The sequence below is a fragment of the Nothobranchius furzeri genome, chromosome 12 (assembly GCF_043380555.1).
Source record: "Nothobranchius furzeri strain GRZ-AD chromosome 12, NfurGRZ-RIMD1, whole genome shotgun sequence".
Taxonomy (NCBI): Eukaryota; Metazoa; Chordata; class Actinopteri; order Cyprinodontiformes; family Nothobranchiidae; genus Nothobranchius; species Nothobranchius furzeri.
This window is the reverse complement of record NC_091752.1, coordinates 21,093,522-21,106,330: the sequence shown is the minus strand read 5'-3', so window position 1 is coordinate 21,106,330 and position 12,809 is coordinate 21,093,522. Positions and strand designations below refer to the sequence as shown.

Sequence of the window (12,809 nt, the reverse complement as noted above, 5' to 3'; positions counted from 1 at the left end):
AAACATGGCGATCTTTACAATCTACATTCTTTTACGTACACATGTAGTAAAATATATAAGAAAAAGGATTTGGCCTTTATACTTTTGGGTCCTTTTGTGCTCTGTTTGCTTTCCTAGGGTGAGCAGGAGGGAGCATGGAGACCCCCAGATAGAGGAGCTGAATATTGGGGAGGCAGCTGAGCTGGAAGGACGAGGAACTGGTGAAGCTTGTTTTAATAAATAGAAATAAATAATAATGACTACTCGCTGATCTCTTTAGTAGGCTCACACGTGTTATTATGTAGCTCAGGACAACAGCTCTAGGCTCTGCTATAACCAGACCAGGCCACCAGATGGCGCTACAGCTCCACTTGTTAGCTAAGTTTTCCTCTGTGCTTCAGTGCCCTGCTGTTAACTTAAATCCACATGTCCTGGCTCCAGGAAACATTATGAAATCTGTTTCCTCAGCTGCTTCATTTTTGTTTATGGCTCTCCAGGAGCTGTAGCTGCGGATTTTGATGGCGACGGCCATCTTGAACTAGTAATCTCTCACGGAGAAAGTGCAGCTCAACCGCTCTCCATTTACAAAGTTAACCAGGTGAGTGTGTAGATTCTAATTCACATGGATTGCATGAGTTTAAGCCTGCCTGCCTGACCCTTTGTCCTTCTGCCCACACCTCAGGGCCTCTCTAACTCTTGGCTGCGAGTAATTCCACGAACCAAGAATGGGGCTTTTGCCAGAGGAGCTAAAGTGGTCGTGTACACAAAGAAGAGCGGCCCACACACACGGATTATTGATGGTGGCTCTGGTTATCTGTGTGAGATGGAGCCTGTTGCCCACTTTGGCCTTGGTAAGACTGATGCCTTTAGGCTCTAGAGAAACTTAGTTGATCACATCTGTTCCTCTGGAGTGTTTTTTGTGCAAATTGCAGATTTGTTGCATTCTGAAACACAGACTGTGTGTTTCCTTTACACTATTTAAAATATTTGAGAGGTTAGCAGTGAGACCTCCTTATAACTTTTCTCTGGGACAGCTAGCTGGTGGTCGTCCAGTCCTGGAATCACAGTCGCTACATCATGGGCGCATCAGCTTCTACAAGTTTTATATGAGGTGCTAACAGCAAACTTTGCACATCATTGTAGCTTCAGGTACGCCCAGGGCTTAATCTGAGCCGGATCTTGCCGGAACAAGATCCGGGAACTATCTTATTTTGAAAAGACCGTTCCGGTGTAACACCAAATTCTGCGACCCATCAGAATTCTTGACCCCAGGGGGCAGTGTTGCGTTTTGTTGTGTCTGTACATCCTGAATTGGCATAAAAGAAGAAGATGCTACGTTAAAACCGTAAATTACGTAAGCTTTAAGGAAGTTGTGTGGCGCGGACCATGGATATTATAAAGAGTATTTTAATGTTTATTGCAAACAAACGGGACTATAAATGCAGCGATAACCAGGGCTTTGACAAGAAATGTTTGCTAAAGAGGCAGTGTGAGCGTCCTGTCACAGTGTCCCGACTGATCATGCGCCCTGGCTACTTGGCCAAGGGGATGTCCCTTTGGCTGACTGGTAAGCACGCATGACTCTCACCCGGGAGTCTGGGGATCGAATCCCGCCCGGGCACTCGTTTCTTCACCTTGCCAGACTATCTTAAACATTGATTTTACACCATGCGAGGTCCGCAGGTAAAATGTTCAGAACTTTCATTTATTGAAATAAATGTTGTGATCTACATCCTCAGTTTATTAGAAACCACTGCAGATTATCTGGTTGCTACGTTTTTTTCTCCTGTCGCTCCAATGCCACTCATATGTACTGGTGGAGATAAAAGGGACATAAACTGACACAAACACCATGAAACGCCTTTTGTTGTTATTATCTCTAGTGAAAATTAAAGACATCTGCATTATTACTGAGATGCAGATGGTCACATTCTGTGATAGACACTATCATATTGTGTGACCATGGTCTGCGCCGCACAACTTCCTCAATGCCTACGTAGTTTACGGTTTTAACATAGCATCTTCTTCTTTTATGCCAATTCAGGATGTACAGATGCAACAAAACGCAACACTGCCACCTGGGGTCACAAATTGTGATGGGTCGCAGAATTTGGTGGAACACCGGCAACTGTCTGCTAGGATTCGGCAACTCACGCGACAAACTTGTGCTACACGCAGGATTCAAATAACGGGTGAGCTATGGAGCTCCTGGAAGCCCTCAACACACCCAGGGGGGGCCCCAAATGATCCTGGTTCTACTGATATTACATCATTAATGTGGACTCTCCAGGGATTATTTTGAGCTGAGAGGCGCAGAGCTCTGATCGTTGACGCGCTCCAGACAGATGCGTCCTGAGCACGGCCACAGTAACATTCTCCAAGTGTCGCCACCTCAAAAACAAATTTAACACGCGATCGTTTATGTCTGCTCATTTCTGTTCATGCTTTCCATCTTTTATTTGTGCCTGATGCGTTTTACTGCTGTGTTGGAGAGCGCATCGCCTGTTTCATCCTCCGGTGAATTCACCTCACCGGTGCGGTCAGCGTGCACTCCGCTGTTTTTGCGGTCGGTAGATCTTTTTGAACTGCAGTTCAAAGGTAACTCATGAGGTGAAAAAATATGAAGGCAGGTAGCAGTTTTGCTTTAGGATTGAGAGGAGATGCCGGAAGATAATACACAGAGACAGGACAGAAAAATAGTCAAATACAAACAAGTTAGTTTTTGTACCTGGTCGTTGCAACAAACAGACACCATTGAAGGTAATCAGAAGTGAGGAACAGAAAATGAAATGATGTGTGCCCTGATGCTTTACTCTAAAATATAAATATTTGTGTTCTGCTGCTATAATCTGTGTTTTTGTTGCATAAACTGAAATTCTATTTTATTCTGTTAAACATGCCTCCTGCACATGAGATGAAATAGGCCAGACCACTAACAGGTACCAGACTACATGTCTGGGTCAAGTGAATCACACCACAAGCAGAGACATAAAAGTGTGTGTGTGTGTGTGTGTGTGTGTGTGTGTGTGTGTGTGTGTGTGTGTGTTTGGTGGGGGGTGGGGGATGGGAGGGTCTCACCATTGCTAAATGACTGCATCATTAATGTCATTTAGGTTTACAACGCAGTAGGCACAGATTAAATGGACAGCCTCAACAATGGAAGAAGCCTTTTGCAGATGCACACATCTCTGACATCCATATAATCTGACAGACCAGCATACAGTACACGGATGTTGTCCTCATAATATTCATATAAACACCAATAATAATACTTGTAGGGCTGCAGCTATCGAATATTTTTGTAATCGAGTACTCTATCAAATATTTTTTCGATTAATCGAGTACTCTAATAAATTACCCTTTTGTGTTTGTAAACCATTATATCAAATAGCATGTTATAATTATGAAAGACCTCTTAAAATGAGAAAGCAATTGCCAGTTATTCTTCAAGTTTTATTCAAAATTAGTTTGCAAAACTTCAGCACTTCAACTGTACTTCACAGTAAACAAATGCCTGTGCAAAAAATAAGTATACAACCTGAGCCGATTTTCCCCTCATGCGAGAATCTGCTAGCCTGCAAGCCAGACAAAAACTAGGAGGATAACTGCTGAAGTAGCGCTGCGAGCGGCTGCGGCCCAAGCAGAACCAGAACCGCTCATGGCGCAAACAGCTCGCCGGCTGTTTCCCTATTAACACACATTCGTTTTAATTTCTACACTTTTTCTCACACAATAACAAGGATTGTCGAGAAAGCATGTTTGCTGTGGTTTAGTCAAATTATACTGATCACAAAACATTTATTTACTTTCTTTCGTTTTCCTCCGCCACTCATAAATACCTGCGTCCTCCTGCAGCAATCCTGAGGGACAACGGACATCAATAACAACACAGTAAAAAGTCTGACGTGTTGTAAAAACTGCTATTTTTAGCACATTTTAAGCCTGACGTGTTGCTACCAGACGTACGTGTGAGCTGAAACTGAGTGCTACAAACGAAAAAGTTGCACAGTGTCTGCAGAATATATAGAAATTCAGGCTAAAATGCATTATCTTGTAGAGGCTCTGAGTCCGCTTGCAGAAGGGACATTTACAGGTGCTGCAGCTTGGAGGATGTGGTGTTTTGGTAGGCTAAATCCATTTTACAGTATTTATACTGGAGTACGTTTTCCACCTTACGACGTGAAAAACGGTCCCACACCTTTGACATTTTCTGTCTTTTTCGCACTCCACCGGGGTCCACGTTGTCCGCCATGGCTTAAGAGAAAGTTAAGTTACATTCGCTACTCGCGTGTGCATTCAGTCCAGTGGCCATGTGCGTCACTTATTTCGGTCCGGGTGAAACATGACCCCGGGCGATTGCAAAGCCATGAATTAATTAAACATGAATTAAACGAATCCTCGAGGCAGAGAATTTGACTCGAGGATTTTTTGTACTCGAATTATTCGAGGTACTCGAGGAATCGTTTCAGCCCTAAATACTAGGGGTTTAAAGGCTATGAACCAAAGTCAAAATAAGCCAGAGGTGAAGGTTTATGCTTTAAACAAGAAATGTCATAAATGATCATCAGGACTGATGTGGAATCTAATCCAGATCAGTCTGTCTGGCTGAGTCAGTGAAAATCTGTTTTAGAAGATGCCGAGGACCAGAAAGTGTCCCATTATGATAAGTCTTTTCTGTGGGTGATGAAAGTAGTCCGTACGATTTGTAAAGATGGGGGTACAACAAATATGTGATATAAAATTCGGTGTAATTTATTCAGATTTGATACCTGGCAGGAAAGGATGTGGCCACAAACGTTGAGGTCTACTGGCCAGATGGACGCTCTATAGCCCGTCCCCTGGAGCCGTCAGAGATCAACTCGGTGCTGGAGATCCACTATCCAAGAGACGAGGAGGAAGTCACTCCTACTGTTGAAATAGAGGTAAAAAATAACTGCAAATGCCAAATGAAAACTTGGTTTTGTTTGAGCCAATACTGTTCTACCTCTGAGAAAAGCCACGTGGTGTCAGGGTTTACTCATAGAGACAATTCTAGCATGAATGTCGACCTGTTGAATAGTTGCCATGAAGTTTTGCAGAAGTGGTGCAAGATCAGAACTAGGTGGTTTATTATTAGTTATCAGCTCTTGAATAAAACCAATGATTTGTGTCTTCCAGTGTGGTCATGGGTTTGCTTTGAACGAGAATGGCCGTTGCACAGGTGAGGAGAGACGTTTCCGTCACCTGAACCCTGCACCTGTCTTTTTATCTGTCCTCTAAGCCTTTGCCTTCCTCACCCTCCCATCCCTCCCTCAGATAAAGATGAATGTACCCAGTTCCCCTCTGTGTGCCCCTCTGATCGTCCTGTGTGCACCAACACCTATGGCAGCTATAAGTGTCGTGCCAAAAGGAGATGCAACCAGGGCTTTGAGCCAAATGATGACGGCTCAGCCTGTGTGGGTGAGTGGTCCTGATAGAGATTTAGCTGACTTACCAAGATTAGGAGATCAAAGGATGGTGCTGTTGGAGGAAATGATTCATTAAGTGGGCCTACACTTGTGGTTCAGTCGTTTAATCAATATGTTTGCAGTGGTCTCTAGTAGGAATGAATGTCTTGTAAGTCGTACTTGGAGGGGAAGAAACGCTCAGATGCGCTTGTTTCAGAAACTAGCAGAATGCCACATCAGAGGAGAGCTAAACACGGAAGGATTTTGAGTCTTATTTCCTAATATTTGAACATCACCCAATAGCCCATTGCATTTGGTAAAGTGAAGCCAAACTTTAGAGCGTGTTCGCCGTCTTCTAGTCGGAATTTTGGAGTTCTGAGGAGAAAGCGAACGCACCATTAGCTGAGCGGAAGCCAACATATCAAGCTAACGTTATCTTAAACATTTTCCTTACCTACCGGAGCAGATTAAGACGATGATGCCCAACTTAGATCTTTGTTGCTGGTTTCATCATCACCCAGTTACCATCCCATCTAGTGAAGTGGACCCAAACTTCAGAACGCTTCCTCTCTGCCATGCTGCTTCTGTTTACAGCTCGCCCACAGTGACTGACGACATTACGCTCTTGCGCCGCCGGCGCTGCTGTCTATCTTGGCTAATCGCTGTCTCGCATGTTCTTGTTTTGAAGAACGGGTCCCGAAACAATCGGTACTCAGCCGGTACTATGGAATTCGGTCGATGCCTTAAAAAGTACCAAATTCAGTACTCATCCCTGCATAGATGTGTGGCTTTTTTATACCTGAGTGTTTTACATTCTACTGCTTTTCATGTTCGGCATGCATATGAAACTCAACATGGCCGACTGTAATTAAAATGAATAAGTATTATATGTTTCTCACTGAACCTCACCTTTAAGATGCAACCGTTTCCCCAGTTTTGAATGAAGACTAAAGTTTCTCTCTTTCTCCATCATCGTGCACAACTTCCTCATGTAAACAGCTCATGTTTTAGCTCTCTGGTTAACCTGTCTGTCTGTTTTACTCTGCAGCTCAGGTGGCTTACTTTGGTGGTACACGGTCCTCTGGTGAACGCCATGCTTTCCACATGCTTTCTTTTTCTATCCTATCACTCATCTCCACCCAATTGCAGACGGGACTGCTGTAGCTATCACTTCTGAGCAGAGATGTACAGAAACTCTACCTGTAAACTTTTCTTCTCCTCTCAAAAAAGGAAAAAGATGCTCCCCCCTCTTCTCTATGGATCTCTGCTGTATTTTTTCTTCTTTATCAGCATCTCACCACCTCCCCACAACATCTCTGCTGCTATATGTCACTTCCTGGCTCCTGGCCCCCTCTGGACTCTAAAGAAACATGCAGGGAGCATGCTCGCTGGGAGCTACAGAGATCAGAAGTAACTGTGTCACCTGTGGAGCGCCCATGTCATTGCCTGGCATTTATTTTGGTGGGACTTAACTGATGCCAGGTCAGTGAGTGGTGCTACAGTAGAGCCACCGCACACACTCCAAGGCCCCATCTGTGATCCACCACGCTGCTACGCCAGTCCACACAATGTGGTACATATGTTTTCTTTTTGGACTTATTAGGGAGCTAAGGAAGCTGTAGGTTATGTGTGCGAAGTGTGTGTATGTACACGGACGTGTATGATCACATAGAGAAAACATATGTCCGACCATCTGTCTTCGATGGCGGGATGCTGTTTGATACCTATGAATAATGCAACAGGGCAGGGAAGATGATAAACAAAAGGCTATGTGTGAGTGACTCCACAAAGATGTTGAACCAGTTCATTGTTTACGTGCACTGTGATAGGAAAGTAGTTTAGGGTGAAATTTCTAATTAAACAATTAGCAGGTGTTGAGAGGAAAATGATTTGAGAGAAAATCAAGAGTTTTCATTTGGTCTTTTTGCAGTAAAAGCAACTGTGAAAGAGCAAGTCACTCCCTACCAGAGGCTTACTCCACTTCCACTTCCTGTTCGAAAAATGATAAAAGACCCGCATTTTTATAGCACATTTCAGAGTCAGAGGACTCCAAAGCGCTTTACACTACATTGTGTCATTCAACCATTCACACACACATTCACACACTGATGGTGATGAGCTAATGCAGCCACAGCTACCCTGTTGCCTGGAAGACCGAGAGGGTGGAGCCGCTAACAAATACACACACAGGCTAACAATGACATTGTGACATCGTTATGCACCAGCTAATGTCATAGTGGACCTCTTAGCCAAAAGCGATGGCAGATTTAAATTCAAATGCATTGCTTAGTTTTTACCTGAATGTGACGCCACACTGGCAGTTTTAATCAGAATATTTAAATTTTAACTAAAATGCACCAAAGTGCCAAATTATTGACTACACATGTCTACAGCACGATTAGAGACTCATTTATATAGTTATTAATATTATTAATAATAATAATAATAATAATGGTTTGGATTTATGCAATGCTTTTCAAGACACCCAAATTGCTTTCCATTATTCATGCACTCTCACATTCACACACTGCCAGTGATGGTAATCTACTATGTAGCCACAGCCGCCCTGGGGCACTCTGACAGAGGCGAGGCTGCCATTTTGCGCCATTGTTCCCCTCTGACCACCACCAACACAGGCAAGTCGAGTGAAGTGTCTTGCTCAAGCACACAACAGCAGAATACCGTTGGCGGGAGCTGGAATCAAATCCATGACCCTCCAATCATGAGACAACCCGCTCTACCTCCTGAACTACTGCTGCCCCAAAAGACTAATGACCCCTCAGCAGGCTGAGAAGATTTATCAGCAAAAAAAGTTGATTTGGGGGTGATTTGCTCTTTAAGTACTCAGTTAAAGGTACAATAAGACTTTTTTTAGTGGAATAATCACAAAACAGTCTGTTTGATCATGTTGGAATTAAGGTTGCATTTAAACATATTTCCTTCTCAGCCTGCTGAGGGGTTGTCTGTTTTTCTCCTTTTAAAAAGGCTAAAGAGGGACATAGTTACTGTTTACAATCTGTCCTGCCTCCGTACTTCCAGAGCCAATCAGTTTTGAGCGTGCAAGGTTGCCATTTGTAATTCCACATCGGCCAACAAAGGGCAGCATTGTGGAAGTAATGGAAGTCAGTAAAAGGAACCTTAAAAGCCTAGTTTATACTTCTCCATCTGCATCAGTGCAGAGACACCCAATGCCATTATCTGTGGTCACAAAGACGATCCAACAGGCTCGCAAGGACGAGCCCAGTTGTCTAATTATCCGCCAAAAGTGATGGAGACTGCAAACCTGTGATTGGGCATGGTTCCGCTTCCTTTAACTTGGTCAACAGCACCGCCATTAAAGTCAAAGTTAAAAGTTAAAGTCCCATTGGTTGTCACACACACTGATGTGTGTTCAAAATGTGTTTTCCGCATTTGACCCATCCTGCAGACACGGGCGCGCTAGGGAACCATTTGGTGGTTTAATCCCCCAATCCAACCCCTTAAATCTGAGTGTCAAGCATGGAGGCATTGGGTCCCATTTTTTCAAAGTCTTTGGTATGAACCGACCAGGAATCGAACCCTGATCTCCCAGTCTCAGGGAAGACACTCTACCACTAGGCCACTGAGCTCAAAATTAAAATGAAAAAAAAAAAAGGAAGCCAAAGATATCTAGCAACAAACACGGATCAGATTAAAGAAAATATCGTGGAAAAAGTTCAAGAATATAAGCGTTAATACAACCGTGGCTGAAGGGGTACAAATATACGCAGCAAACCTTTTCCTTGTGTCAAAAAATATACAAGAAATGTGGGTTTGGACGTGGAGTAGATTGAGGGGCATTTTCCATGTTAAACACACTCAAATACACAAACACAACCTAAACACACTAGATATGTTACTGCAATGGTGGCAGGATACCCCAGAAAAGTGGTACGCCCTCTGCTGTCCTGGTGGAGAATTGCTTGACAACACTAACACCAGCAGAGAAGCATAAAAGGATAACGTCTCCATCAACACGTGTGGGTGTAAACGTGCTGATGGAGAAGTACAAACTAGGCTTCAGATGCCACGGTATCCTTTTTGTTTTAGTCTAATATCAGCTAAAGAAGGCTAGAGGCTAACGTTGAGCTAATGGTAACTTAGAAAAAATAATCAGCTATAAAAATATCTCAAGCTACTTTTTAAAATTACCAACTATTTGACATTACAGTTAAATGTATTTATCTACTTATCAACTTACTGTGTATGACCCAAAATGGTTCAAATGAAGGCAATTGGACTTCTTTGGCTTCTTGATGACGTTTCACTTCTCATCCGAGGAGCTTTGCCAGTTCTGACTGGAATATGGGACGTCTGTGTATGACTCGTCTTCGTTCGACATCTAGAATCTTCAGGTGCTGATCTGTGACTGGCAACAGCCATAAACTGAAGAAGGGGAGAGGGGAGTGGCTGAGGGCAGACTCTTTGGTTTTGATACATAGACGGAAGTACTCAAATTTGACCACAGGATGCCATTCTCACTTCATGCACCTTTGAAACAAGATGCTGAAAAAACCTGGTATAACTTTTATTTTTGAAATAAAAAAATAAAAAAAATACTGAGTTTTTAATGCCATCTATAAAACTGAGCCTTTTTAGTTAGTTTTGATAGTTTATCATCTGATCAAGGACCTCCTGAAATAGGCAGGTGCTGGAGTTCCTGTTGTATTAAAGTGAGTTCTTTTGCAACAAACAATTTTACAATTCATGTTTGATATATCAGACCAACCTGGTCGTGTGTGGAACAGTCGTTGCCCCTCTTGCTAAATCATGAACTGATTAAAGCTGAGTTCGGTTTCCCATGCCACACCTAGACCTGATAACCGCAAGACTTGTAGAATTAAGAAATTGCTTCAGTAGAACCTCTCTGACTATGATATATCTCAAAAAAGCTTCTTTCACAGACTTCACATGGTTAAGGTCAGAAAGAGAAAATGCAAAATGACATTGTGGGAAAGTTTCAAAATGAAAACTTCTGCTGACCAAAAAGAACAACAAAATCTGTCTCACACGTGTCAGAAAGCATTTTGATGATCATTTAGACTGTACTGAAAATATTATGTGGATAGATGAGGAATACGGTGAAACAATTTGAAATGTGCATGTCTTTTTCTATGCAGTATAAAAGTAGTACAGCTTTTCAGAAAAAGTACATCAAACCGAGAATCAAAAACGGTGGTGGTAGTGTGATGGTGTGGGACTGTTTTGCTGCTTTAGAACTGCTAACTGTAACTGATAAAACCACAAACCCTGCAGCAGATTATTAGTTTATCAACACGCTTAAGCACACTTAGGCTAAATAGCAGGAAAATGATACAGAACAACTTATTGTCAGTCTTTAAGTTTACTTTTTTGTCACCGGTGCTTGGGATTATTTTCACCCTCCCTGATGTCATCTAATTTGTGCACTTGGTTTGCAATCTGAGGGTTTTACAGGGTCTGGGTTTTTCTCAGAGGCTACTACTGTTGTAGAGGTTTGCTGTTTCTGTGTAACAAGGTCAGTGGTCCTCAAGATTGTCAAGGTCGGTTGAGACTGTCAAAGGAACACCCGTGCTAGTGCATACATGCAGGTTTTCCCAGCAGGACATTGCAAAAAGAGTGTTTCATTGATAATCAGCCACATTTAATGACGGGTTCCAGTCAATCGAAACAATTTCAATTTTCTATGAAAAAAAAGGCATCAGATCACAAAAACACAAGATAAAACAGTCAATGCATCATCATTTTACTGTTGAATTCATATTGTTTTGAAGCCTTGTCTGCACAAATCAAAAGCTTTGTGAAGTTTTTTTTCCGTTTCCAGTCAAATATGTTTTAATGGAGCTGCAAAGATGATACAGAATTAGTACGGGAGTTTATTTTACTTTTGTTCTGTGAAAGTCACACTTCTGACCAAAATAATAATAATAAAAACATGTTTGCCTGACGAAAAGTGTTCATCAGAGTTACACCCTTTGGAAAAACATGCTTATTGGTGTTTTTACCTTATTGATCATGTTTTCCTTCTCAACAGTGTTTTATTTACATTGCTGTGTGATTCTGCTTAATTATTTTCTTTTTGTACAGTTGATTTTTAGCTGATTCAGAAGTTTTTAGACAAAAGAGTTATCAAAGACTGATTCTTTTGCTATTTGTGCATTCAATGTGCATTTTAACACAATGTGCAAAGTATTTCTTCTGTTTTTTCAATTCACCTAAACATACGTGAGGTTTCTTACTCCTATTACAACACTGATGTCAGTTCATATACATTTCTGTGTCCTGAGAGACACGAATAATGATAAAATGTTGGTTTTGGTTGTGCTAACACTTCATTCCTCTGTGGAAGCACAAATGAAAATAAGGGCCGATGTGAGTGCACAGTTGGGATTCTTTCTCTCTGGTTATGATGATCCAATGATTTGCAGAAAAAAGGATGTCTGTGTGCGCGCGTTGGTGTGTTTGACATTGTCACAGCATTGCACTGTTTGGGTCTGAGATGTTCCAGCTGTGTGATTCGCTACTGGGATGAATATGAGCCATTGCACACAATAAAACCTTGAAGAAAATTTTCAGTGTGTGATTTTCCAAGGAGCCCAGTGGGTGTTCATGTGTGTGGAATGACAGCATAAACAAGACGATCTAAAAGCCATATTTTCCCTGCTTTACACCATTAAACACAAACTGTGCTGTAAATAGTGATGGCAGATGAAACGGATGATGCACAACTCACAGGTCTGGGAGAAATAAAAGAAAAACGAGTTTTTAAAGGAATGCATATCATCTGCCACCTTGTTTTCCAGGGGTTTAAACTTGGATCATTTTATGTTGAAAAATAATGGAGTTATAATTGCTTTTAGTGTAATAAAAACATAAATGCACAATCTCATGCTATCTCAGCTGCTACCACATAAAATCTTATCTTGGTATCTGTAACTGAGATATGGCCATTTTGGTGTTTATCAAAATTAAATAGCTGTAAAGATTATTTTGAATGGGATTGACCTATTTGGGTGAATAGGGAGCCTAAGTCCCCTTCCTTTCCGGTTGGCTCATCGGTCCCCGGAAGAACGAATAAATGAAGGGAAGTCAACGGGGCTAAAAATGCAATTTTCTAATCTGCTTTGCCTTACGCCCTGGATCGCACATATGTTGTACTGCAGTTTGAATGAAAAGTAATGATGGGTGTTTTGACCATGCCAGTCACGTACTTTGAGATTTATCAGCTTGTAAAAGTTCGTAATTAGCAAGACTACACACCAGAAATCGGCACGTTGCATACGGAATCTCCTCTCCCCTAGCATAGCTGCTACTTACCACTTGTCCAGATTTATGGTGGTTCCTTCCTCCTGCGGGAAGAACTTGAAGTTAGCCGAACTAAGAGCCATTTTCCCTCTGTTTTTATCC

The 12,809-nt window shown here is 42.1% G+C and overlaps 1 protein-coding gene across 2 annotated transcripts in view; it reads left to right on the top strand.

Moving 5' to 3' along the window:
• The window catches only part of crtac1b (cartilage acidic protein 1b), a 45,095-nt gene extending 32,286 nt beyond the window's left edge, over positions 1-12,809 (top strand). For both annotated transcript variants that reach the window (XM_054750102.2, XM_070542404.1), the window contains 7 exons: positions 118-200; positions 477-577; positions 662-830; positions 4,756-4,901; positions 5,137-5,179; positions 5,275-5,418; positions 6,454-12,809. In XM_054750102.2, the coding sequence (XP_054606077.1) occupies positions 118-200; positions 477-577; positions 662-830; positions 4,756-4,901; positions 5,137-5,179; positions 5,275-5,418; positions 6,454-6,569 (802 nt within the window). In that variant the 3' untranslated portion in view covers positions 6,570-12,809. The remainder of the gene's footprint in view (positions 1-117; positions 201-476; positions 578-661; positions 831-4,755; positions 4,902-5,136; positions 5,180-5,274; positions 5,419-6,453) is intronic.